Here is a 27,867-nt window from a genome sequence, read left to right as displayed (position 1 = left end):
ATATAATTAATCTGATTCCTGCCCTTTTGGTTGGTTCCTTTTTACCATGTTTTCTGGTATTCCTAATAGATAGTTCTTTACAGTTTAATATTTATTATGCTCCTATGATATGTCAGGCATCGGATTATAGAAATGTAGAAGGTATGATCTCTTCTCTTAGGCAGTGTAACAATAACATCCTGTTCTGATAAGGAAGTCAACTTACTATCATTTTCTATCTCCTTGTAAATCACAATTTTTCAGGGAATTTAAAATACTTCCTGCTAAAAAGTTAGATACCACTGTTCTAGAACTTTCATAAAAGCATGGTGTATGATAATGGATTGTTTTAAATAAGAAATGGATAAATGGCTATGTAGGTTTATAAATTAAAAGCCAGAAAAATAGCAAAGAGGCACAATGTTTATACAGAGAGTTTTTCCTGAGTTCTCAAAGATCTTTGCAGAAATAAATGGAAAATCCTTAATTTTTGTTGAGTTTAAGAAATTGTTTTAATTTAAACTTAATTTAAATTACTTAGGGTGAACACTTTGGAACTACGGAAGCCACAGAAGCCTTCTTTGCAATGACTCGATTGTTTCAATCTAATGATGTAAGTCTTTTTTTTTTTTTTAATTCTTTTAGGCTGAAAAAAGCTCCTTTTATCTGTTTTCCTTGGGGGAACTTAGAGTGCTCCAAATTAGGGAAAGTTGCTTGAAATGTTTAAAATTACTTAAAAATTTTCTCTTCATAAAATTTATAAATGTTCATTAAAGGACATATGAAAATGAAAGAATGAAAGTATATAGGTTAAAGCTGTTCACTCACAGATCTACCGTGCGGTCATAAAGACTGCTTATATCCAGCTTCTGGCGTGACATTGCAAAGGTGGACTGGTATAGAAGTCAGAGGACATAGCTCTCACATCTCTAAGTTCTTAGTCGAGTTTCTGGTGGGCCTGGGGTTGCTGTTGGCAGATGAGGAGAAGAGCTGGATGCAGAGTGGGGAAGAGGACATGGAGTAAGGAAAAAGAAGAGTGAGGACAAACTAAAGCTGCCAGCACCCCTGCATCTGTCTCTCATTACCTTCGACCACCCTGACTTTCAACCATAATGTCTGCTTCACTTCTGTCTTCCAAATGTGGCACATATTTCCTTTTTGCCCAGCTCTGACTCAGAACCATCAGAGAAGGGGATTGTGGGATCTGTATTTCCCAGCTTTCTGTTAACGTAAATTGGCCAAATTGTGCAGTTCTTTTGGTATGTACTGCACATCATCACAGGCCACATTTTGTGCCTGACCCTGAGGACTTTATAGGATTTGAGTCTGGTTATGTGTCTAGATAGTGAGCAGTTTGGGGATTAGGTCCTCAGGAACATCGGCGTCCCATGTAAGGCAACTATCTCAGGGAAGGTCAGCGCACATTCTTCAGGCAAATGGAGCCTAATTTCCTCAGACAGGGTATGAAGGACTGCTTCTGCTTGCCCAGGAGGCTTGGAGGAATTTAGAGGTTCAAGGTACTTAGCTTCATCAGAATCTGCCCATATGTCCCCATTCCAATTTTCAGGGCCCCACTCCTTGCCAATCGTGGTCCTAACTTTAACATAAAATGGCTCACAAGGGGGTAAATTGAATTTGCATTGTAATTCAGTCACCTGCAGGATATACTTTTCAGAAATCTCAGCCCTGTGTCCACATGGCATGAGGCTTTCTATTAAGGCATTATGGACGTTTCCTAGTCCCTGACATAGACCTTAAGCTGTGAATTCAAAACTCTGAGCTTAGCATTTTCTTTTACCTAGTTTGCCAGTGTACTTAGAATGAACTAGCCCATTATACAACTCATTTTTACAAAAATGTTCTATGGCAGCAACTAGTTGATTACCCAAACCTTTGTCTTCTATAGTCCTTGATTATACTTGTCTGTAGGTGATGATTTAAGTATGTTGCCACGGCATGCCATGGATGACTAGTGTCCCCTTTACCACTGGAGACAGGGTCATTAATTCCTTTTATCAAGTCAGAAAAGCAATTTCAAATTCCTATCCTTAAGGCCCTATTTCCCTTTAATCACTTCCTGTACCAAAATTTGGGGTTCAGTCAGGGAAGCAGAATTACTGTGTTTATTATTGAATTATTTATTAGAGGAATTAAACTAGAAAACGAGGCGTTTCAAGCTACTGGAGAGTGGGGTCACGGAGAGGGACTATCATAAAAGTTGTGGAAGGCTGCTTCACGTGTCTTGTGGTAGGCCAGAGGCTGTCGCTGCTCACGGGGCTGGCAGTTGGGAAGAAGAGCTGGACACGGAGCAGGGAAGAGGACGCAGAGCAGGGAAGAAATAGCGTGAGGACAAACTCGGAGCCTCTAGCACAGAGGTTGTATTAAGAGAAGAAGACATGAAGTAGTTTTCTAGGAAATGGATTAGGGAAATGTAGGATTGTTGGACAGGACGCGTGGCCCCTTCAAGTTAGTGGTCATGAATTTAAAGTATTCCCAGGTAGCATGGTGAATGTTTTTCTCCAGCTACAAGCTTCAGGTTAAGGCATGGAACAGTTAAAGATGGGATTTAATCAAGATTGGGGTTTTGCCATGTTAGTAAGCAGAGGGAGGAACAAGGAAATTGAGTGATTGAAATATTGACTGTGGAGTCTGTGTTTGGTTAGGAGGCAAGTAAGACCAGGAGCTGATTGGGACAGTAAAGAGTTGATGGAATCAATGGCTTGTAGGTCATGATGGAGTGAAAGAGTTGAGTCAGGAGTGGTGGTTGGAGAGCGAATGCTTGGAAATGAAATACAAAAGGGGTACTGTTATTGATATAGGCTGTGACAATGGAAGCGGGTAATTGCAATAGGAAGGAGGACACGATTGTTGGAGAAGAAGAGGTCAACTCCATGGAATATTCAGAGTTTTAGAAATTCTGTCTGTATGGATATTAAAATCACCAATTATTACTGGGATTTTATTGGAAATAGTGATAGTAAACAAAGTACTAATTTTTTTTTTAAATAAGGGAAGTAACCTGGGGTCTGTATATGCAACCAGCAGTGGTGGCAAGTGATGCAGTCTAATGACATAAGCTTTTTTTTTTTTAATGGCATAACTCTTAAAGCCAGAGTTTTTTAGGGATGAAAGAGGTACAGTGAAAGAAGTCAGTGCAGTGATTTTGCAGAGGCAATGAGCATCAACTTGAACAGCTTCCCTACCTGTTGGCCTGTTGGCACGAGGGAGAAATGGACACCATTTGAGAGGGCTGCAGGCGAATCCTCAGGGGAGAGCCAGGTCTCAGAGAAAAGAAGGGAATGTTTAGAGAAGAGTTTAAGGATATAAGGAGTTTTGCTGTTGAAAGTGCTAGAGAACCTGATTGAAGGGGTTTGGAATTTGTGGAGGGATGGAAGATGGAGTCAGATTAGGTGCTCATCCAGTGTCCAGGAGATGAGTAATGACCAGGATATTTTATTTTATTTTTGTAGTGACTGAGGTTTAGTAACCATGTAGAGCATGATGTGATCTGTTTTGATGGTCCCTTAGGCAGAATATGGAATTGAGGATATGATTTTTTGCGGGGAAGATGAGGGGGTTTTGCCAGCGGCATGTGGAGCTCCTTCCTTTCCCAGCGGGTAATAATTATTTTGAGATTGGTATCCTCCTATGTTTACATATTATATCTGTTTGTATCCATAATCTATACTTAGTATTTTTGTGTTTTAAAATATAATCTGAATGATTTCATCTTCATATTATTTTGCAATTTAAAAATTAATATATTTTTGAGATCTGCCCACTTGCTACAAGTACTTTTACTTTATTCTATTTTACTGTTGTATGGAATCCCAGTATGTGAATGTACAGTATTCTTTTTTTTTTTTTTCTGTACGTGGGCCTCTCACTGTTGTGGCCTCTCCCGTTGCGGAGCACAGGCTCCAGACGCACAGGTCCAGCGGCCATGGTTCACGGGCCCAGCTGCTCCGTGGCATGTGGGATCTTCCCGGACCGGGACATGAACCCGTGTCCCCTGCATCGGCAGGCAGACTCTCAACCACTGTGCCACCAGGGAAGCCCCAGTATTCTTATTTATTTATCCATTCTCCCATTGGTAGATCTATAAGTTGCTTCTGCTTTTTTGCTATTACAAATGACATTACACATAATGTTTATGTACATGTCTTCTTGTGCACATAGAGAATTTTTCTGGGTTAGATGCCTCTAAGAGGAATTTCTAGGTAATGCTATTTATACGATCTTGCCAAATTGATCTTAAAGGGTTGTACTAATTTACACTGATTTGCTTCCAAATCCTTACCTGCTCCAAATAATAATTTCTTATTATCTGATCTAAATATTTGCCATTCACAAGAAGGTGATATGGCATCTCTTTGTGGTTTTAATTTGCATTGCCATATCACTGCTGAAATTGAAACTTTTCATATAGTTAATGGCCATTTTACTTTCCTCCTCTGTGAATTGTCTGTTTATATTCTTTGCTTATTTATATTCCTTCTATTGATTTATAGGTTTAAAACTTTACTTTAGCCTTTAAAAAATCTGCTTTGTTTTTTTAATTTTAAAAATCAGCTTAAATATACAATAAAATTCACCAATTAAGTGTACAATTGTGTTTTGACCAGTGTATAGAGTCATGGAACAATTACCACAGTCATGATACAGAAACTTTTCATCACCCCAGAATGTGCCCCATTATTTCTTAGTTGTCTATCTCCTTCCTCAACCCCAAGCACCTGGCAATCACTGATTTACTTCCTGACAACATAGTTTTGCATTTTCTAGAATTTCATTTAGATTTAATCATATAGTATATAGTCATTTATGACTTTTATTTCTTGTTTCTTTCCCTTAGCTTTTGAGATTGATCCAAGTTTTTCTATGTATCAGTAGTTTGTTCATTTTTATTGCTGAGTAGTATTCCACTGTATGGAGGTAGTCTGTCTTTATCCACTCACAAGTTAATGGATATTTGGGTTGTTTCCAGTTTATAGATATTATAAACAAAGCTGCTAAAAATATTCAAGTACAAGTCTTTGTGTGGACCTATGTTTTCATTTTCTTTGGTTAGTATCTAGAAGTGGCATTCTTGGGTTTGCATTTCCTGAATGATGAATGTATTAAGCATGTATTAAGCAAATATATGCTTATTTGCCATCCGTTTATCTTCTTTGGTGAAGTGTCTGTTGAAATCTTTTAGCTTTTTTTTTTTTAAAATCAGGTTGTTTATCTTCTGCTCATTGAGTTGTAGGTGCTGTTTTTATTTTCTGAATACAAGACCTTCATCAGATAGGTGTTTTGTAAATATTTTCTCCTTCCCAGATTCCAGTCTGTGGCTTGCCTTTTCATTCACTCAACACTGCATTCTTTTTCTTTTTTTTTTTAAGTATAATATACAAATGGTAAAATTCACCCTTTTTAGGGTATGGTTTTATGAGTTTTGACAAATGCATACAGTAGTATTATCATCACTGCAGTCAAGATTTAGAACATTTCCATCACTCCAAAAAGTTCCCTACTATATGATCTATTCCTCACATCCTCAGGCCCAGGAAAACAGTAATCTCTTTTCTTTCCTTATAGTTTTGCCTTTCCAGGAAGTCATAAGAATGATACCATACTATATGAAGCCTTTTGAGTCTTCTTTTCAGGCACTTAGCATAATTCATTTGAGATTTGTCCGTGTTATTTTTTGTGTCAGTTTACTCCTTTTTATTTCATTGTGGTAATTTGTTGTATGGATGTACCTCAGTTTATTTGTTCATTAGCTGAAGAGCATTTGGTTTGTTACCGTTTTTTGGTGGTTATGAATAATGTTGCTATAAACATTCATGTATAAGTTTTTAAATGTAAGTTTTTATTTCTCTTGGGTAAATACCTAGGAGTGGAATTGCTGGGTCATATGATAGGTGTATATATGTTTAACTTTGTAAGAAACTGCCAACCCATTTTCCAAAGTGACAGTACCATACTCCCCATTACTGTATGAAGCTTCTAGTAGCTCTACATTCTGGTTGGCACTTGGTATTATATGTTTTTTGTTTGTTTGTTTGTGTGTTTTTTAATTTTAGTCATTCTAATATGTATGTAGTAGTATCTCTTTGTAGTTTTAATTTGCATTTTCCAAATGACTAATTATCTCAAAATCTTTTTATGTGCTTTTGTTGCCTTCTATATATCTTCCATGATGAAGGATCTGTTCATATCTTTTGCCCATTTTTAATAATTTGGTTGTATATTTCCTTATTACTGAGTTTTGAAGGTCTTATTGTATTCTGGATAGAAGTTGTTTATCAGATGTTTCCCAAATATTTTCTCCTAGTCTGTGTCTTATTTTTTCACTTTCTTAGTCTTTAAAAAGAACAGAAGTTTTAAATTTTGATGAAGTCCAGTTTATCAGGGTTTTTTTTTCCTGTTATGGATTGTGCTTTTGATGTGTATTACAGAAATCTTTGCCTAACCCAAGGTCACAGAGATGTTCTCCTATGCTTTTTCCCTAAGCATTTTGTAGTTTTTGTGTCTTAAATTGCTTTATGATCATTTTGAGTTAATTTTTGTACATGATATAAAGTGAGGGTTGAATTTCTTTTCATCTCCTTCCTCTTCCTCCACCTTTTCCTCTTCCCCCTCCTTTTCCTCCTCCTTTCTTTTCTCATCAAATTCTACTGGAATAATTGCATACCAATATGGAGGGAGGAGGAGGAGGAAGAAATAATGATGATTGCGTTACAATGGCACATTGAAACATTCTATCCTTTTTCATTGATATATATATATCTATTCTTATTCCAGTATCACACTGTCTTGATTACTGTAGCTTTATAGTAGTTTTAAATCAGTTAGTGCATGTTTTCCTATTTTATTATTATTTTTTTCTTTTTCAAAATTGTTTTGGCTCTTCTAAGTTCTTTGCATTCCTCTATGCATTTTAGAATCAACCTGTCCATTTCTATTAAAAAAGGCCTGCTGGAATGTCGATGGTGATTGCATTGACTCTAAAGATCAATATGTTCAACTATACTTCAAGAAAATTAAAAAAAAAAGATCAATTTGAAGAGAACTGACATTATAACATTATTGAGTTTTCTACTCCATAGACATGGTATATATTTCCCTTTATTCAGGTCTCTAATTTCTGTCAGCAGTATTGTAGCTTTCAGCATACAAGTCTTATACATATTTTGTGAACTTTATCCCTGAAGCAGTTAACATTTTTATACTATTGCATTTGTATTGTTTGTAGGTAGTCTATAGAGATTAAATTGATTTTTATATATTGACCTGTTTCCTGTGATCTTGTTAAATTTATTTATTACTTCTAGGAGTATTTTGGGAGATTCCTTAGGATTTACTTTTTTCAGTCTGTATGTTTTTTTTTTTTTTTGCCGTACGCGGGCCTCTCACTGTTGTGGCCTCTCCCGTGGCGGAGCACAGGCTCCGGACACGCAGGCTCAGTGGCCATGGCTCACGGGCCCAGCCGCTCTGTGGCATGTGGGATCCTCCCGGACCGGGGCATGAACCCGTGCCCCCTGCAGTGGCAGGCAGACTCTCAACCACTGCGCCACCAGGGAAGCCCTGTATGCTTTTTATTTGTTTATCTTACCTTTTTGTCTTCTTGCACTATTGTATAGTGTGAATAGAAATGATGGTAGAGGACATCCTTGCTTTGTTCCTGATCTTAGAGGAAAGGTATTTAATTTAATCTTTCACCATTAAATGTGATGCTGGCTCCAAGTTTTTCATAAGTGACCTTTATCAGGTTGAGGAATTTCCTTTCTATTCCTAGTTTGCTGGGAGATTTTTTTTTTTCCATAAATGGGTATTGAATTTGGTCAAATGTCTTTTCTATATCCATTGAATTATTGTGGTTTTTCTTTTTTAGTATATTAATATGGTGAGATGCATTTATTTTCCTGGAAAATATAAAATCTTTGTTTTCTGTTTGTTAAAAGTTGTTATGGATTTTGAGTCCATGGTCATGAAATATATTTATGTATAGTTTTTTCTTGGGTTTTGTATTTGGGTAATGTTGGCTTCATAAAATGAATTGAGAAGTGTTTCTTCCTCTTCTGCTCTCTGGAAGAGTTTTTGTAGAATCATTATTAATTTTTCCTGAAATGTTTGATGGAGTTCACTGATGAAACCATCTTCATTTTAGGAAGGTTTTTGATAATTAACTACTTTAAAAGGAAATAGATATGCTGCTATTCAGATTATTTGTCTTCTTGAGTGATCTCTGGTAGTTTGTGTCTTTCAAGGAATCTGTCCATTTCATTTAAATTGTTGAAGTTCATTGGCATAAAACTGTTTGTAATATCTCCTTATTCTTTTAATGTTTGAGGATCTGTAGTGATATCTCTTTTTTCACTTTGATATTGGTAAATTGTATCTTCTCTCTTTTATTCCTGCGAAGTTTGTCTAGAGGTTTATAAATATTATTGATCTCTTCACAGAACCAGCTTTTTGTTTCATTGACTTTTCTGTATTGTTTTTCTCTTCCAAACTGTGCACTTAATTGTGTAAAACAAACAAACAAAAAACACAACACACACACACACGATAAAAAATCAAGCCAGAAGAAGGAAAAGAAAAGAAAGATAGATGAAGCAGGACAAACATAAATTATATAATAAGATAGTAGATATAGACCCAAATACATCATTGTCGCATTAAATGTAAATGAACAACATAAAGAACATTTACAGAAATTGGCTATATACTGAGCCATAAAACAAGATGCAACAAATTTCAAATGAATGAAATTGTGTATCTTATGTTCTCTAATTACATTGGATTAGTGTTGGAAATCAATAATAAAAGAGTAACTAGATAATTCACCATATTTTTTGATATTAAGACCCATTTATGAGAATTCCTCAGCAGTCCAGTGGTTAGGACTCCATGCTTTCCCTGCTGAGGGCACAGGTTCAATCCCTGGTTAGGGAACAAAGATCCTTCAAGCCACAAGGCCAAAAAAACAAAAGAACACATTTCTGTCTGTTTCCAGCCATGATGAAGTAAAGGGGCTAGATTTACCCTGCTACCATAAATACCTAGAAAAAAAATATATACACACACACACACATATATATACATATATATATATGTGTATATATATATATATATATATATATATATATTACACAGTAGTTTTTCAGAAATTAACAAGCATTCCAGGATTATGATCTGAAGAAAGAGAAAAACCTAGGGTTGTGCTAGTTCATTTCCTAGGGGCAGATTACAGTTCTCAGGTTAGGGAGGGCATACTGAAAAGGAGCCTACCTATCTCTCTGAGCCGAGAAAACAGATGGAGTTTGGGGAAGCCAAGAAATCTTAAACTTGTAGGGCAGAGTACTAGAGAGGAAGGAGGTGTGGGGAGAGGGAAGGAGGGAAGAAAGAAAGAAAGGAAAGAGATAGTTCCAGCAATCTGCTGAGGGTCTCCCCTTGAATCTTTAGATAAGAACTGGTCTGTGCGTACGTAAAAGGAAAGCTACATAAGGCCAAAGAAAGAATCACCAGGACACAGTGCTGAGAATAATTCATATTCCTCCCAGTAAGAGTGGGAAGACCTTGTCATCGTATATAGTTCTCAGAAAGGTACACCCTAGTAATGGGAATATATTAGCCTTAGACTAAGGCTTTAAAAAGCTTATACACAAGCCTCAAAAGTGAAAAACTGATCCCAGGTGACTTAACCTCATGACAGAGTAAAGTGCAACACTATGTAAAAGAATTCAACAAAATCCAGCTCCTAACAACAGAAACTTCATAATAATGTACAGCATTCAATAAAAAATTATCAGGTATGCAGAGAAGCAGGAAAATATTATCCAGACCAGGAGAAAAAGGATCAACAGGCACAAACCCAGAAATGATAAAAGATGGTGGAATTAGCAGACAATGACATTAAAACAGCTCTGATAAATCCATCTTAAGTTGTTCTAATAAACCAGTTGTAAGTTGAAAATATCATAAGTCAAAAGTACATTTAATACACCTAACCTACCGAACATCATAGCTTAGCCTAACCTACCTTAAACGTGTTCAGAACACTTACACTAGCCTATAATTGGGCAAAATCATCTAATACAAAGCCTATTTTATAATAACGTGTTGAATATCTTATATAATTTATTGACTACTGAAAGTGAAAAACAGAATGGTTGTATGGGTACAGAATAGTTGTAAGTGTATCAGTTGTTTACCTTTGTGACTGCATAGCTGACTGGAAGCTGCAGCTAAGTGCCGCTGCCTAGCATCATGAGACAGTATTGTACAGCATATTGCTAGATGGGGAAAAGATCAAAATTCAAAATTCGACGTATGGTTTCTACTGAATGCTTATCACTTTTGCACCATCGTAAAGTCGAAAAATCATAATTTGAACCATTGAAGTTGGGGACCATCTGTAATCTGCATGTGTGTGTATATATATATATATATATATATACACACACATACACATACATACACACACATGCACAAACATTTACATATACATATATATATATATTTATATATCATACATTATTTTTGTGGGATTTTTGTTGTTATTGAGATTTACCCATGTCTTTACCACTTTTTAAAAAAAGACTGTTTTTTTTGAGAAGTTTTAGGTTCATAGCAAAATTAAGAGAAAGGTACAGAGATTTTACCCACACGTGCATAGACTCCCCTGTTATCAACATCCCCACCAGGGTGGTACATTTGTTACAATTGATGAACCTACACTGACACATCATTATAACCCAGAGTCCATAGTTTACATTCACTCTTGGTGTTGTACATTCTGTGAGTTTGGACAAATGTATAATGACATATATCCATCATTAAAATATCATACGGGGTATTTTCACTGCCCTAAAAATCCTCTGTACTCTGCCTGTTTATTTATCCCTAACTCCCTCCCTCCCCCAACCCCTGTCAACCACGGGTCTTTTTACTGTCTCCATAGTTTTGTCTTCTCCAGAGTGTCATATAGTTGGAATCATACAGCATGTCGCATTTTCATATTGACTCCTTTCAGTTACTAATACACATTTAAGTTTCCTCCATGTTTTTTCATGGCTTGATAGCTCATTTCCTGTTAGCACTGAATAATATTCTGTTGTCTGGATGTACCATAGTTTATCCATTCTCCTACTAAAGGACATCTTTGTTGCTTCCAAGCTTGGCAATTATGAGTAAAGCTGGTATAAACAGCTGTGTGTAGGTTTTGTGTGGACATAAGTTTTTAACTCCTTTGGGTAAATATCAAAGGGCACAGTTGCTGGATTGCATGTTCAGAGTATGTTTGGTTTTGTAAGAAATGGCCAAACTATCTTCTAAGGAGGCTGTACCATTTTTATTTCCCACCAACAGTGAATGAGAGTTCCTGTTGCTCCACATCCTCATCAGCATTTGGTGTTATTGGTGTTCCTGATTTTGACCATTCTATCAGGAGTGTAGTGGTAGCTTGCTGTTTTAATTTGCCTTTCCCTGATGACATATAATGAGGAGCATCTTCTCATATACTTATTTGCCTTCTGTTTTTCTTAAGTGAGGTATCTGTTAAGGTCTCTGGCCCATTTTAAAATTAGGTTGTTTTTCTTATTTTTGACTTTTAAGAGTTTTTTTGTTTTGTTTTGGGGTGGGGTTTGGTGTATTTTGGATAACAGTCCTTTCTCAGTTATGTGTTCCGTAAATATTTTTCCCAGTCTGTGTCATCTTCTTATCCTCTTGACATTGTCTTTTGCAGAGCAGAAGTTTTTAATTGTAATAAAGGCTGACTTATCAATTATTTCTTTCATGGATCATGCCTTTGGTGTTGTATCTAAAAAGTCATCACCATACTCAACATCATCTAGGTTTTCTCCTAGGAATTTTATAGTTTTGCATTTTACATTTAGGTTTGTGGTCGATTTTGAGTTAATTTTTGTGAAGAGTGTAAGGTCTGCGTCTAGATTCATCTTTTTGGCATGCAGATATCCAGTTCTGGCACCATTTGTTGAGGAGACTATCTTTACTCCATTGTATTGCCTTTGCTCCTTTGTCAAAGATCAGTTTACTATATTTATGTGGGTATATTTCTGGGTTGTCTTTTCTGTTCCTTTGATAAATTTGTCCATTCTTATGCCAATACCACTCTGTCTTGTTACTGTTTACCGCTTTCTTTTTTTTTTTACTCTTCATTCCTTACTGTATTTCTGAGTTATTATCTAGAATAATTTTCCCCGTGCCTGAAGAATATACCTTCTAGAATCCCATCTTTTGTAGACTTTAGATACTTTATCCTATGCAAGACCCTGGGCTTGTACTTCTGTGGCTATGAGTTGTGTGTTTTTCCATTTTTGGCACCTGTAAATTTCCCTTCATTTTCCCTTGGCTACGTATTACAATTTTTTCCTGTTTTATTCAGCATTTCTATGTATTTGTTTAGGCAGTATAGTAGTTAAAAACACATCTTTGTCAACACTACATTGTCACTCTTTAATTTTAGCCAATTTGGTGGGTGTGAGGTGGTATATGAAATGTGGTTTTAATTTGTATTTCCCCAGTGACTAACAGTGTTGAGCCTCCATTTTTTGTGCTTTAGCTAAATTTTTTTGGATCTCTAGTTTTATTCTGCTTCGTGGTAGATTTTTATTTGGGGGGGAGTGTAAATTTTCTTCTGCTCTGAAGTTTTGATTGTCATTTTTTTTGCTTTCGTCTCATAGTAGCTTCATATGGATGTGATATGCCTCATTATCTGCCCCATGCTGCCTTTCTCATTCTGGGGTGATTTTTTCTGTGTTTAATCACCATGAGAATCCTCACTCTGTTCTGCCTGTTACTTAGTGGGCTCAGTAGTCTCCAACAGATCCTTTGTACAGCTTGGACTCTGGAGCTGGGTCTGATGTATTTGAGTTTCACTACTTATAAGAAATTTGAAGTTACTTGGTAGAGGATGAGGCTAGACAGGCTAGAGGAACCAAGGCTTTGAGCACTGAGTATGAGTGTTTATGAATAAAATCGGAGATCCAGGTGAGGAGAAAGGGTGGGCGGAAGTTTATCTAACACTTCTTTTGGATCCAGGTATCCATCTAGAAATCTTGATAATTGAAAATAGTAGTTGTACAACCACAAATACCTAAAGGAAAAATATGCTGAACTGAGGAAAACAGAGTCTGCATGTCTCTCTGTATATATTTTTAAAGAATTTAAAAAATACATTTTCTAGGACAAGCCTTTAGCACTTTGAAAAACCTGTCTTTGGACTTACATTGTCAGAGTCACAGTTTGGGTCTTTCTGTATAAAGACCCATGTAATTAACTGAATTTTTGAATTTTCATCTAGGTGTTTTCTACTGTTAGTGCATCAATTACTTGTGTTTAGGAAATACTAGAATTTTGAATATTTTCTTATCCAGGCCTTTTTTTTCCTTCTTTTTTTTTTTTTTGGCCATGCCTTGTGGCATGCAGGATCTTAGTTCCCTGACCAGGGATTAAACCCGGGCCCCTGCATTGGGAGTGAGGAGTCTTAACTGCTGGACCTCGAAGGAAGTCCCCTCATCCAGGCACTTTTTTTTTTTTTTTTTTTTTGCGGTACGCGGGCCTCTCACTGTTGTGGCCTCTCCTGTTGCGGAGCACAGGCTCCGGACACGCAGGCTCAGCGGCCATGGCTCACAGGCCCAGCCGCTCTGCGGCATGTGGGATCTTCCCAGGCTGGGGCACGAACCCGTGTCCCCTGCATCGGCAGGTGGACTCTCAACCAGTGCGCCACCAGGGAAGCCCAGGACCTGTTTTTTGAAGTTGGCATATACATGTATATACATATACATGGTATAATGGCATATACATTGGATAATATTCATAATAAGCAACTCTATTATCATGCATCCTTTATGAATCATAAAATACTTTCTCTAATGGGCAATCACTTACTGTTTAGCTGCAGATGTTAACAGGCATTTATGCAATAGATCAGTAGTTATGTATGTTATATATGGAAAAGTGATACTAAATGTTTTATGTCAATATAGAGACTTCCTCTACCATTGCGGAGCACAGGCTCCGGACACGCAGGCTGTGGACACGCAGGCTCAGCGGCCACGGCTCACGGGCCTAGCCGCTCCACGGCATGTGGGATCTTTCTGGACCGGGGCACGAACCCGTGTCCCCTGCATCGGCAGGCGGACTCTCAACCACTGCGCCACCAGGGAAGCCCAAACAGGCACTTTTAAAAGGACTTTTTGGGTAGATGAGAATCTTTCTAAGAATAAGTTTCTAAATATATTTACTTGGGGTCCTCACTTCAAACAGTTTAAAAAACCATTTCCTTATGAATAACCTGTTGCCTTTTATAAATAATTTTTCAGCAAACATTGAGAAGAATGTGCTACCTTACTATCAAAGAAATGGCTACCATCTCTGAGGATGTCATAATTGTGACAAGCAGGTATGTGAATAGTTAAAACCTAGGATGCGATACTTACATATTTAGCGGAGTATTTGTTGTTCTCTTTCTGTTAATTTTACTTTTTGACTGTAAGAAAGCCAGTAGGAATTTAAAAGAACATAATGTCTTAAAGCATTCTTTTCTAAAATGTGGTTGTCATGTGAAAACCATCTCTGTCTAATAAAGCTGAGAAAGAAGTCACAAAGGATAATACTAATAGATTTGATTACATTTTAAAATGTCATAAAAATATGTAAACAAAACTAAAAAGTAAATGATACATTGAAAAAAAAATTTATTAAAAAAATTTTATTTTATATTATAGTTGATTTATGAAAAAATATAACAAGTACATCAAAAGGCTAACATCTATAATATATAAAGAACTCTTCAAAAAAAACTCCAAGTGATACTTCATAAAATAATCAATATGAAGGATCTAAATATCTTTAAATAGTCATTCTCACTAGTAACCAAAAAATGTAATTAAAAATTCAAGAATGAGTTATAATATTTTTTTGTTTTGCTTTTTGTGCTTTTTAAATTCAATTTATTTAAACTAAAGAAAAAAAAAAAAACCCAAAACAGCTCCCCCATTTCTCCCACTCCCCCAGCCCCTGCCTCTGGGAAACCACTAATCTGATCTCTATATCTATGTATCTATCTATGAGCCTGGTTTTATGTATTTATTTGTTTATTTAGATTCCACATATAAAAGAGATCATATGGTATTTGTCTCTCTCTGTCCGACTTATTTCACTTAGCATAATGCTCTCAAGATCCATACATGTTGTCACAAATGTCAAGATTTCATTCTTTTTTAATGGGCAAATAATATTCCAATGCATATATGTACCACAATTCCTTTATCCATTCATCTGTTGATGGACACTTAGGTTGTTTCCATATCTTGGCTAATGTAAATAATGCTGCAGTGAACATGGGAGTGCATATATCTTTTTGAATTAATGTTTTCTTCAGATAAATACCCAGAAATGGAATTGCTGGATCACATGGTAGTTCTATTTTAATATTTTGAGGAACCTCCATACTGTTTTCCATAGTGGCTGTACCAATTGACATTCCCACCAACAGTGCAGAGGGTTCCCTTTTCTTCATGTCCTAAACAACACTTGCTGTTTCTGTCTTTTTGATAGTAGCCATTCTAACAGGTGTGAGGTGATAGCTCACTGTGGTTTTGATTTACATTTTCCTGATGATTAATGATGTAGAGCATCTTCTCATGTACTTGTTGGCCATCTGTATGTCGTCTTTGGAAAAATGTCGGTTCACATCTGCCCATTTTAAATCAGATTGTTTGTTTTTTTGCTATTGAGCTTATGAGTTCTTTATAAATTTTGAAAAATTATAATATTTTGCCAATCAAATTGGCAAAAAAGAAAAAAGGCAGTGAGTACTTGTAAGGGATATTGATATTCTTGTATACAGGAGGTAGAATAATAAATTGATTCAGTTTTTTTTGAAAGCAGTGTGGCAGCATTTGTTGAATGTTTGAAAGGGTTTATCCCTTTGATCCAGTAATTCCACATCTATGGAATTATCCGCAGAAAACAATCAGAGATAGCACAGAAATACTTATATACAATGATGCTTATTGCAACACTGTTTACACTAGCAAAAAGGAAGAAACAACTTGAATGTGTGTCATTGTTAAAATGGTCTAATTAATCATGTTATAGTCATATTATGAAATATTTTAATTTTTTGAATATATTTTTGAGACATCTTTAATGATACGGAACAGTCTTCAATAAAGTGCTAAATGAAAGTTGGATTCAAGTCTGTGTATTCCCTGTAGTCTCTTTTAAAAATATTCTAAGTATGTATATAAAAATATATGATTGGATATACACTGATAAATTACCAGTAAGTTATCTCTGGGTGTTTGGAATTGTGGCTATTTATTTTCTTTAAACTTTTGATAATTTCCTAATGTCCTGGAATGAGTATGTATAATTCAGAGTCCTAAGATATATAACAAATGTTATTTAGAAAATAGTTATTAACAATTACTAATATATAGTTGTAGTTAATACTTACTAATTATAACTCATTCAAGTGAATCTGGTATTTGTAGAAGAAAATAAATTTTGGAGGAGGGTACTTACGTTTAACCAGCAGTTGCGTTGAATGTAGTTTCATAATATTAGTAAAGCTTTCAGCTGAAAATAACACAAACCAGAATTAAATAGTAACAAACAACATAAGTGCAGAGTAGCTGGTGTTGGTTCAGTGGTTCAATAGTGTCAGGGCTGGTGTCTCTTAAATTCTCTTGGACATCCTCACATTATTGCAAAATAAGATGCCTGAATTACTGGCAGTGCACCATTCAAGGTGGGAGGGGTACCGGGAAGGGGGCCAGAGAGAGCCAGTGCTGTCTGCCCCTTTTATCAGGTATGCAAAAGCTTTTCCCAAGGCAATTTTTAGATTTTATTTGGCACAACTGCGTTATGACTAACTTTAGGAGGCCAGGAAAGTGAGTATATAGCTTTTATAGCCCAAGGGGCAGGCTTGGGAGAAGGGAGGGGATTAAAAATGGGTATTGGATTAGTCAGCTAACAGTGTGTGGCACAAATACAAAACAAAAAAACTTCACTTAGATTGCTAGATTCACTAAATACTGGAAAAATTAAAAATAGATTAATCAACTGTTGATTGAGGGTTTTTCGTTCCTTTGTTTAGCTGTTAATACTTCCATCTGAGTCCTGTTAGGCCGCTTTGAATTATGGTTTGCTTCTCGTTCGTTTTAAGTGATTAGTAGATATAGAAGGCAGAATAATGCTCCCTCCACCCCCAAGATATCCCTCTCCTAATTCCTAGGACCTGTGAATATGTTACATTACATGGCAAAGGGGAATTAAAGTTGCTAATCAGCAGATGGGGAGAGTATCCTGGATTATCCAGGTGGGCCCAATATAAGCATAAGGGTCCTTAAAAGTAGAAGAGGGAGGCAGAAGAAACGGGTCAGTAAAGAGATGTGATGATGGAGGCTGGCTCAAAGGGATGCACTGTTGTTGCTGGATTTGGAGATGGTGGAAGGGAGCCGTAAGCCAAGGAGTATGGGTGATGTCTAGAAGCTGGAAAAGGCAAGGAAATGGATTTACTCCTACAGCCTCCAGAAAGGAATGCCATGCTGCTGACACCTTGATTTTAGCCTAGTGAGACCTGTGTGGGACCTCACCTTACAGAACTGTAAGGTAAATAAATGAATGTTGTCTTAAGCCTCTAAGTTTGTGGTAATTTGTTACAGCAGCAATAGAAAACTAACAGATTTTTGCAGTATTTAAGTGTATCAAATCAATACATTGTATACTGTAAAGTTACACAATGTTATATGTCACTTATATCTCAAAACTAGAAAAAAAAACTAATAGAGACTTTGGTACCTGGAAGTGGGGTGCTGCTGTAACAAATACCTAAAAATGTGGAAGTGGCTTTGTAATTGGGCAGTGAGTAGGTGCTGGAAGAGTTTTGGCAAACATGATAGAAAAAGCCTACACTGCCTTGAACAAACTGGTAGAAATATGGGCGTTTATGACTCTGCTAGACTCGGAAGTGAGGAGCAGGGTAGAGAAAACATTTATCATACAGCATTGTGAACAGACTGTTGATAGAAATATGGACATTAAAGGTGTTGCTGGTGAGGGCTCAGAAGAAAACGAGGAAGGTATTAGAAACTGGAGGGAAGGGGATCCTTGCTATATTGTGGCAGAAAGCTTAGTGGCCTTGTATCCTGCAGTTAGGTGGAAAGCAGGGCTTGCAAGCAATGAATTTGGATATTTAACTGAGATTTCCAAGCAGAATGTTGAGGTGTGGCTTGGTTTCTTTTTGCCACTTGTAGTAAAATTTGAGAGTAGGGTAATAAATTGAGGAGAGACCTGTTAAACATGAACCAGGAGATCTTGATAAATACCAAATGGTTACGTTGTACACCTGAAACTAATATAATGTTGTATGTCAATTACATCTCAAAAACAAAACAAAAATAAACCAGGAGTTGTTGATTTTGGAAATTGTCAGCCTACCAAAATGGCAAAGAATGCTAAAGTCAAGAGATGTGTGTTGGGAAAGCCTTCTCTAGAGAAAAAATCAGAGTTACTCTACAGCCTTTTCCTGAAACCTCAGAAAGATTAAAAGGTCAGTGTATTCACTCACACAAAACACTGAGAGATGAAGGGTGTGACTCATAGATTCCCTCAGCATCTAAGCAGAAGCCAAAAATAGAGATGGGATTATCTAGGCAAGATCTGTGGAGGAGCCTCTTGTCAGGTGGAGTGAGTCTCTGTACGTATATACGGTAGTCCCACAAGGCTCTTGAGAATCTTATACCAGCAGAAACACTGCCAGCTTGGACTGAAAGGAACAGAGAGGTGAAGTGAAAGAAGGCTATCAGAGCCCCAAAATTCTACAGGCAGGAGACAGGCTGATAAGACTCCTGAGCTTTGGTTTTTTTTGTTTGTTTGTTTGTTTGTCTTGCGGTACGTGGGCCTCACTGTTGTGGCCTCTCCCGTTGTGGAGCACAGGCTCCAGACGTGCAGGCTCAGCGGCCATGGCTCACGGGCCCAGCCGCTCCATGGCATGTGGGATCTTCCCGGACCGGGGTACGAACCCGTGTCCCCTGCATTGGCAGGCGGACTCTCAACCACTGCGCCACCAGGGAAGCCCAAGACTCCTGAGCTTTAAACACAAGCTGCCCTTTATAAAAAGGAAGGATGGCTCAGAGGGCAGAGGCCCATAAGGTAGAGCTGAGAACCATAGTGAATTCTGCCACGACTTGAAACCTCTTGCAGTTTGCCTGGTTGGATTTCAGAATTGATTGGGTCCAGTAACTCTTTTTTATCCTTCCATTTTCTCTTTTTGAACAGGAACGTCTGTATGTGTTATCATATGGCAGTCCCATCTTTGTTTTTCAGAGCAGGGAACTTGTTTTTTAGTTTCACATGTCCATGCATGGAGAGGAATTTTGCCGCAGGATAAATTATACCCAATCTCACCCATCCCTGATTTAGATGATTTTTGATGATAAGATTGGGACTTCTGAGTTGGGTGAGATTTTGGACTTTTTTTTTTTTTTTTTTCTGACTGCACTGCAGGGCATGTGGGATCTTAGCTCTCCAACCAGGGCTTGAACCTGTGCCCCCTGCATTGGAAGATGGAGTCTTAACCACTGGACTGCCAGGGAAGTCCTGAGATATTGGACTTTGAGTTGATGCTATAATGTGTTGATTTGGGGGGATCTTGGGATAGGGTGAATATATTTTGCCTGTGAGATGGATGCAACCCTGCTGACACGATGATTTTAGCCCAGTGAGACCTAAGTTGGAATTCTAGCCCATAGAACTAACTGTAAGATAATAAATACATTTTTGTTGTTTTAAGCCACTAATTGTGGTCATTTGTTACAGCAGGAATAGAAAACTAATATATTAGATGACCATTCTACATACATAGACAATTGTGTTAGCTTGGTAAGAAATCATGGATATGGAGAAAACCTGAAGGCAGACACTTCACAAAAGAGTATATACAGATAGCCAATAAGCACATGGAAATGTTCTCAATATTATTAGTCATCAAGGAAATGAAGATTGAAACCTCAGTGAGATACCTTTTCATACTCACCAAAATGGTTAAAATAGAAAGGCCTGACAGTACCAAAATCAACAGGCCTGCTCCAATACCAAGTATGGAACTTGGTGTATGGAACAGTTGAAGCTCTCCTACATTGTAGGTGGGAATGTAGAATGAATGATACAACCACCACAGAAAAAGTTTGGCAGTTTCTTATAAAGTTAAACATACACCTACCCTGTGGCCAGTAATTCCACTGCTAAGTATTTACCCAAGAAAATGAAAATCTTTGGCCACAAAAAAGGCTGTATAAGAATTTCATAGCAGCCTTGTGATAGCCCTAAACCAGAAACAACCCAAAAGTTCATCAACAGGAGAATGGTTAAACCAACTGTGTTATATTAATACAGTGGATCATTACTCAGCAATAAAAAGGAACAAATTGCTGTTTCAAGCAACAACACAGATACATTCCTAAAATAATATGTTGGAACAAAAGAAAACAGACACAAAAGAATACATGCTGGATGATTCTATTTATATAAATTCTAAGACCAGTCAAAACTCAGTTGTGGTGATAGAAACCAGAAGTGTGGTAGGTTGGAGGAAACTGACTGGAAGTGGGCATGAGGGAACTTTCTGAGGTGATGGAAGTGTTCAGTATTTTATTTTGGGTAAAGGATATATAAGTGATCACAGTTGCCATCTAACTGAATACTTAAGCTGGCATTTTTATTGTATATAAATTACAGCTCAGTTAACAAAAAGAAAAACATGAAGAGATTTAGTTAGTGGCTTAAGGATGGTCAAGTATATAGACAATCTGGTTAGTTATACTGTTCTACCCCTGTCTGATGAGACTCATCAGTGAAAAGCTGCATCTGAAGATTGCTTAGAATTCTGGAAATGAGTCCTGAGGAATGACCCATCATTCACATGGGGAGTAGCATGGGGGACTGGGTTTCAGTATGTGATTAGTTACATCCCTAGTCTCAGAAAATCAGATGAACAGTTCACAGGCCATGGTTTAGGAAGAAATAAAGGGGCTGTAGAAAACGACTGTCTGGCAGGCAGTTTTGATATCAATTGTGGGAATAATGTGAGGATTTGGGCAGGGGGAGGATAATACTTAGCTTCCTGAGGGAACGAAGAAGCTAAGACCATCCACAGTCTTGGTAAGAAAGATTCAAGCCTGAAACAACTTTTCTGTTTGAATGGTGCTGCTGTCCCTGACGTTATGTCTGCCAGGACTTGGTGTAGAGCAAGAAAGGAAATGAGATACTATTCTAATCTGACTTAGCCACCACTGTAGTGAAACTCTCTCAAAGATTTCCAGTAATCTCTTAATTGCAAAATCCCAAAGCTGATTTTTCAGTCTGTATTTTAATTGACCTCTCTCTTAGTTTTAATATGGTTAAACACTCCCTGAAGTTCTACCGTCTTTGGCTTTCAGAACCATAGTCCTGGATTTCCTCCATCTCTGATTATTCCATTTTATTCTTCCACAGAAGTGGCTGTTTTATTCTGCCTGTCACCCTAAATTTTGGCATTCCCTGGGGTTCACATCAATGCTTTTGCCATTTCCCAAACTCATCATGCTATTTGATCCTCTGTATCACTGTACATGTTTCTCCCTGTTCCTGCATTTATCCTATTTCCTTTTCCACAAAGCTCAAATATCATTTTACATATTGATTTTCCTGTTCTTGACAGGTTAGTCATTGTCTCTTCTGCTGTTCTTACAACACTTTGTTTTAACCTCTATTCTAGTGTTTAGTACATTGTGCTGTAATGATTTGTTTACATGTTTTTCTACCCTCTGTACTGTTCCTTGAGAGCAAAAATTATATCATATATGACTTTGTATCATTAATTCTTAGAAAAGTGCCTTGCATGTATTAGACACACATTAAAAGTTTGTTTCATGAATTAAGCACAGGATAATCCATTTTCCCACTTCAGTTAAGGGGGCTGAAATCATAAGGATTATTTGTCTTTCTCTATCTCAAGACAGCACTCACACATATGAAGAAGTGGAGAAATACAGGTGTATTAGTTGGGTTTCTCCAGACAACAGAACTAATAGGATATATAGATGCATAGAAAGAGATCTATTATGAAGGATTGGCTCACGCAGTTATGGAGGCTAAGCCCCATAATCTGCTCTCTGTAAACTGGAGGCCCAGCAAAGCCAGTGGTATAGTTCCAGACCAGACCTGAAGGCCCGGGAACCAGGAGTCCTAATTTCCCAGGGCAGGAGGAGATGGATGTCCCAGCCCAAGCAGAGAGCAAATACTCCCTTCCTCTGCCTTTTTATTCTATTCAGACTCCTAACGGATTGCATGATGCCCATTCCTATTGGTGAGGGTGATATTCTTTACTCAGCTTACTGATTCAAATGCCAGTCTTCTGGAAGCGCACTCGCAGACACACCCAGAAATAATGTTTTACCAGTTATCTGGGCATCCCTTAAGTCGGTGAAGTTGACACAGAAAATTAACCATCACTGTGGGTTTAATGGGAGTTGAGAAACCTTTCTGTATCCTGCCTCTTTCCTGCCCAGTTGACAAGCAGACTGCCCTGATTTATTTGGATTCATACTTAATTCTCTTTTAAAATGAAATTACGGAAAACTTTTGAGAGAAAATCATGAAAATGATGCCAAGTCATAAACCTCCTTTCTCCAAAGCCTAATGAAATGAACACCAATGAGTAAAAGAGAAAGTCAGGGGACTTTTGATTCTAGCCAAGATGGAGTAAGGCCACGGCAGGCCATGTCTCCCAGTGACCACAACAAAAACCTGTGGACAAAAGTACAGAAAGTGACTACCTGAGGCCTTTGAAAACTGAATAGTAACAGTAAATTTGAGGAGAGAAAACAGTAATTAATGAATAAGCAGCGTGATAACAGTGAGTTTCATGTTAATTTTTCCTCTTTACCCCCCACGTTTGACCCAAGAGCAGGCTACTTAGAGAACTGTACAGTGGGAGGAGCCAACAAAGGCAGAAGCCCATCTCTCTAGCCTGAGCACACGTTAAAGAAAAGACCCCTGCAAGCTGGAGAGCACGGGGGAGGATCCTTGTTTGCTTGTTACTGTTTTTTGTTTGCTTTCTGGTCCTGCCGTGAGGCCAGCCCTAGTTGTGGGGCACTACCGTGACGGGACAACAGTATTTCAGACACCTGAAGCCCCGAGGTAAGACCTGCCTCTGAGAAAACGGGCCCCGGCATGTGAAGAGTGGGGGGAAATCCGCGTTACAGTTGACCCTCGCAACAGGAGTTTTGAGCTGTGCAGGTCCACTTACACACGGATCCGGAGGAACCACGTATAGGGAGAGCTGAATATAAGTTAGATTCAGATTTTCGACTGTGTGGCGGGTTGGCACCCCTAACCCCTGCATTGTTCACGGGTCAACTGTATTATTTTTTTTTCCTTCCTCCTTTTATCTCTTTGTCTTGAGGGCTCGCTTCCAAAGAATTGTGCAGTAGCATAGGGAGCTAAAACTCTGAGAGAATCTCATATTTCTGGTGAGAAGAACTGGGAAAAGGAGTCCTTGAGAGCCAGAGAGTGTGGGAGAAATGACACGCACAGAAGGCCGTGCAGAACTTGCGATCTGAAACTGCCTTGAGTGCTTTGTAAAACAAAAGTCAGCATTCCTCAGAGGCTTTTAACAGGACTCAGAGTCTCATGACATAATATTCAGAATCTCCAGATACAATCCAAAATGAGTCAGCCAGGAAAGTCTGACCAATTCTCAAGGGAAAAGATAATCAATAGATGCCAACCCTGTTATTACCTAGATGTTGGGATTATTAAAGACTTGAAAGCAGCTAATACAACCATGCTCCATAAAGGTGAACACTCTTGAAATGAATAGAAGAGTAGAAATTCTCAGCAGAGAACTATATATATAAAAAAGAACCAACTGAAAGTTTTAGGAATGACAAAGTACAACATGCAAAATAAAAAATTCATTGGCTGGGCTCAATAGTAGAATAGAGATGTCAGAGGAAAGCGTCAGTAAACTTGAAAGTAATTCAGTAGAAATAATTCCAATTAAGAATAAAGAGAAAAAAGATGGAAAACAAAAATAGCACCACGGACCCATGGGACTGTATCAAAGGGTCTTACATTCATGTCATTGGAGTTCCTGAAGAAGAGGAGAGAGGGATTGGTGCAGAAAATTTTTGAAGAAATTATAGCTGAAAACTTCCAAATTTGGGGAAGACATAACTTTACAGATTCAAGAAGCTCCGTGAAGCATATGCAAGATAAACTCAAAGGAATCCACACCCAGATCATAACGAAACTGCTGAAAACCAAAGATAAAAGAAAATTCTTGAAAGCAGTTTGAGAAAAATGACTCATTACATATAAGGAAACTTCAGTTTAAAATACTGTGGGAGGACTTCCCTGGTGGTGCAGTGGATAAGACTCCACGCTCCCAATGCAGGGGACCTGGGTTTGATCCCTGGTCGGGGAACTAGATCCCACACGCATGCTGCAGCTAAGAGTTTGCATGCCACAGCTAAGAGTTTGCATGCCACAACTAAGGAGCCTTCATGCTGCAACTAAAGGGCTGGCTAGCTGCAACTAAGGAGCCCACGTGCTGCAACTAAGGAGCTGGCGAGCCTCAACTGAAGGAGCCCTGGAGCCGCAACGAAGGAGCCCACATCCTGCAACTAAGGAGTCCACCTGCCGCAACTAAGACCTGGTGCAACCAAATAAATAAATAAATATTTGGAAAAAATACTGTGGATTTCTCATCAGAAAACACAGATGTCGGAAGATGGTGGAACACTCGTTTAAGTGGTGAAACAAAAGGAAATGACAACCCAGTATTCTGTATCCACAAAAAATATCTTTCAGGCGTGAAAGTGAAATAAAGACTTCCTCAGATGAAGGTAAATCAAGAGTATTTGTCACCAGCAGACCTACTCTGAAGGAAATATTAAATGAAGTGTTTTAAGCTGAAGGGAAATGATACTACATCTTTGTAGTACTGAAAGAAAACAAAAAGCACAATTGTTAACCCAGAATTCTGTGTCCAGCAAAAATAGCTTTCAAAAACAGTTGGCATAAAGGCAATTTCAGACATGAAAAATCTGAAAGATTTAATCTGTAGCCTTTTTTTTTTCTTCTAAGGTCTATGGACCTAAATATAAAACCTAAAGCTACAAAACCTCTAAGAGAAAACATATGAAAAAATCCTTGTGACCTTGAATTAAGCAAAGATTTTTGAGATATAACGTCAAAAGCTTGATCCATAAAGAAAACAAAAAGACAAACCACAGACTGGAAGAAAATACTTATAAATTATATATAATAAAGGACTTGTATCTAGGGCATATAAAGAGCTTTCAAAATTCAATAATGAGAAAATAATACAATAAAAAAAGTGTAAAATCTGTGAATAGACACCACTAAAGAAGATATATACATGGCAAATAAAGCAAATGAAAAGATGTTCAACCTTGTTAGTCATTAGGGAAATTCAGTTTAAAACCACAGTGAGATACCACTATACATCTTTCAATTGACTAAAAATTAAATAGACTGACTTTAGCAAATATTACTAAGGATGAGGAGGAATTGGATCTTTGGTAGGAATGTAAAGTGGTGAAATCATGTTAGAAAACATTTTTGCAGTTTCTTAAAAAGTTAAACATGAACCTACCTTAAGATGCAGTTCGTTCACTTCTAGCTATTAACCCAGGTGAAATGAAGCAAAAGTTAAATGGAGGCTTTTGGGGTATAGAGATTTGGAAAGAGCATTATGTCCAATGTTTTCATGAAAAAGGGGCTGAACAAATAGCAAGCTCAGCAATTTATCTGAATCCTTTAGAGTGCTGACACTGATATCTCAGAGTAACCAACTGGCTCAAAACCTAAAGAGGGACCAGAGCTTACAGGGTTAGATGAGATGTGAGCCCTGGTTTACTGGACAAGATGTGGCTGATACCAGTAAGAAGAGTTCAGCTGGGCTGATTGCTGAATTGGTGGAGACTGAGTATAACCACTGTCTAGAGAGAGTGAAGCCCCTCGGTGCCACAAATACAGGGCGGTCTGAGCCTCTATAGCCTTGTTGGTTCTTCTCCACGGACCCAACCGAGCTCTTATAGAGTATTTGGGAGAGTCCTGAGGGAGAATCTCCCTCAGAGTAAAGAACTGGGAGCAGGGAATAGCAGCTACCCTGGTAGGGATATTGACCTGCCCTTGGATCCTTTTCCTCCATTTCCCCTCTGAAAGAAAAGCCTTAAGCTATAGGAGGAATGGCAACACACACTCATCTTTAGATACTGGTGAAAACTCATTGCCATTGTGGGAAGGGAACAGGGGAAAAACTTTCTACCCCTGGGGGAGTGATAAGGATATGCACTGAGTCAACTGCAGTTCTAGAAGGGGCAGAAGTGAAGGCCACAACCGTAAGATCCAGGAACAGGGTGCCTGCCTAAGACAGCCTTAATTAGAACAACAAAGAACAGCCGCCCATCCCTACCCGCCCACTGCACTGAGGGAGAAGTAAGTAACCTGCAAGAGACCAATCCTCTCTGAGGGGCTGGGGGAAGAAAATACCAAAAGCTGAGGGTAGTCATTGAAAAAAAAAATACTCTGTCACACCAGCCCTCAACCTAAACATAGGGTAGGTATCACTAGAGGAATTTGAAGCCAAGCTTGGGGAGCACTGAGTGTTACAAGAGCAACAGGAAACCAAACCCAGTCCAACTCCCAAAGAGATTAATTCAAACCCCTGAGCTAATGGCTTAGCAGGAGGAAACGTGTCCCCACTTCAAGGCATGTAAACAATTTACTTCATCTCTGCTGTCCTACACGAGATGTTTGGCTTTCAACAACAAATTAGAAAGCCTAAGAAAAATCAAGAAAAAAAGAATACTCTCAAGAGACAAAGCAGTCGGCAGAACCACAGTCACCACTATTCAACATTGTACTAGAGGTATTAAGCAATGCAGTTAGACAAGAGAAACCAATTTGACACATAAGAGTAAATTAACAAAGAAGTAAGCTCGCTCTGTTTTTAGATGATGTGGTAGAATACCTGGAAACCCTAGACAATGATAAAATGAACTCAAACCATAGAAGAATTCAGTGGGGTAGCAGGATATAAAATTAACACATAGAAATCGGTAGCCTTTATGTAAACAAACAACACGCATAGAACCCCATTGCAACAACAACAAAGATTAAATACTTAGGAATAATTTTGACAAAAAATGCACGAAACTTATAAGAGGAAGAAAAAATCTGAAGCCCTGAAATGCTCAAAGTATACTTGAACAGATGTAAAGGTATCCCCTGTTTTGAATAGGTCAGTTCAACATTATAAAGATTTTAATCCTCCCTTAATTAATTTATAAATTCATTTCAATCCCAATAAAAAATCCAACAGGTTATATTATAGAGTTAGAAAAGTTGATACTAAAGTTCATGTGGAAAAACAAACATGTAAGAATAGCCAGGAAATAACTGAAAAAGGGAAAACCGTGAGGAAGGACTAGCTCTACCAGTCAGTGAAATACTAAGGCCTGTACAGTTAGAACAGTGTGGTACTGGCACGTGAATAGACAAAGAGACCAGTGGAGTAAAATTGTGTGATGACTGCGTGAAGTGTCAACTCGGCCGTGCTGATCTACATTTTTCAGAATTCTCTGATACAAATGGAAAGTACAGAATTAGACCCAAGGACACATGGAAACTTAGTATATGACAAAGGTGGCATCTCTAATCACTGGGGTAAGCATGTACTTTTTAATACATGTTTCTGGGACAACTGAGTAGCCACTTAGAAAAAGATAAAATTAGAGTAGCCACTTAGAAAAAGATAAAATTAGATCTGTATTTCACATCATATACATGAGTAAA

The 27,867-nt window shown here is 37.9% G+C and overlaps 1 protein-coding gene across 2 annotated transcripts in view; it reads left to right on the top strand.

Moving 5' to 3' along the window:
- COPG2 (COPI coat complex subunit gamma 2) overlaps window positions 1-27,867 on the top strand; it is a 138,537-nt gene that overhangs the window by 5,246 nt on the left and 105,424 nt on the right. For both annotated transcript variants that reach the window (XM_081244782.1, XM_081244783.1), the window contains exons 4-5: window positions 521-592; window positions 14,316-14,395. In XM_081244782.1, coding sequence (XP_081100908.1) covers window positions 521-592; window positions 14,316-14,395 — 152 coding nt within the window. The remainder of the gene's footprint in view (window positions 1-520; window positions 593-14,315; window positions 14,396-27,867) is intronic.

The sequence above is a fragment of the Mesoplodon bidens genome (genome assembly GCF_964165515.1).
Source record: "Mesoplodon bidens genome assembly, chromosome: 9".
In the NCBI taxonomy this organism is placed as follows: domain Eukaryota; kingdom Metazoa; phylum Chordata; class Mammalia; order Artiodactyla; family Ziphiidae; genus Mesoplodon; species Mesoplodon bidens.
The sequence above is the reverse complement of the archived record's forward strand: the minus strand, read 5'-3'. Positions and strand labels throughout refer to the sequence as shown.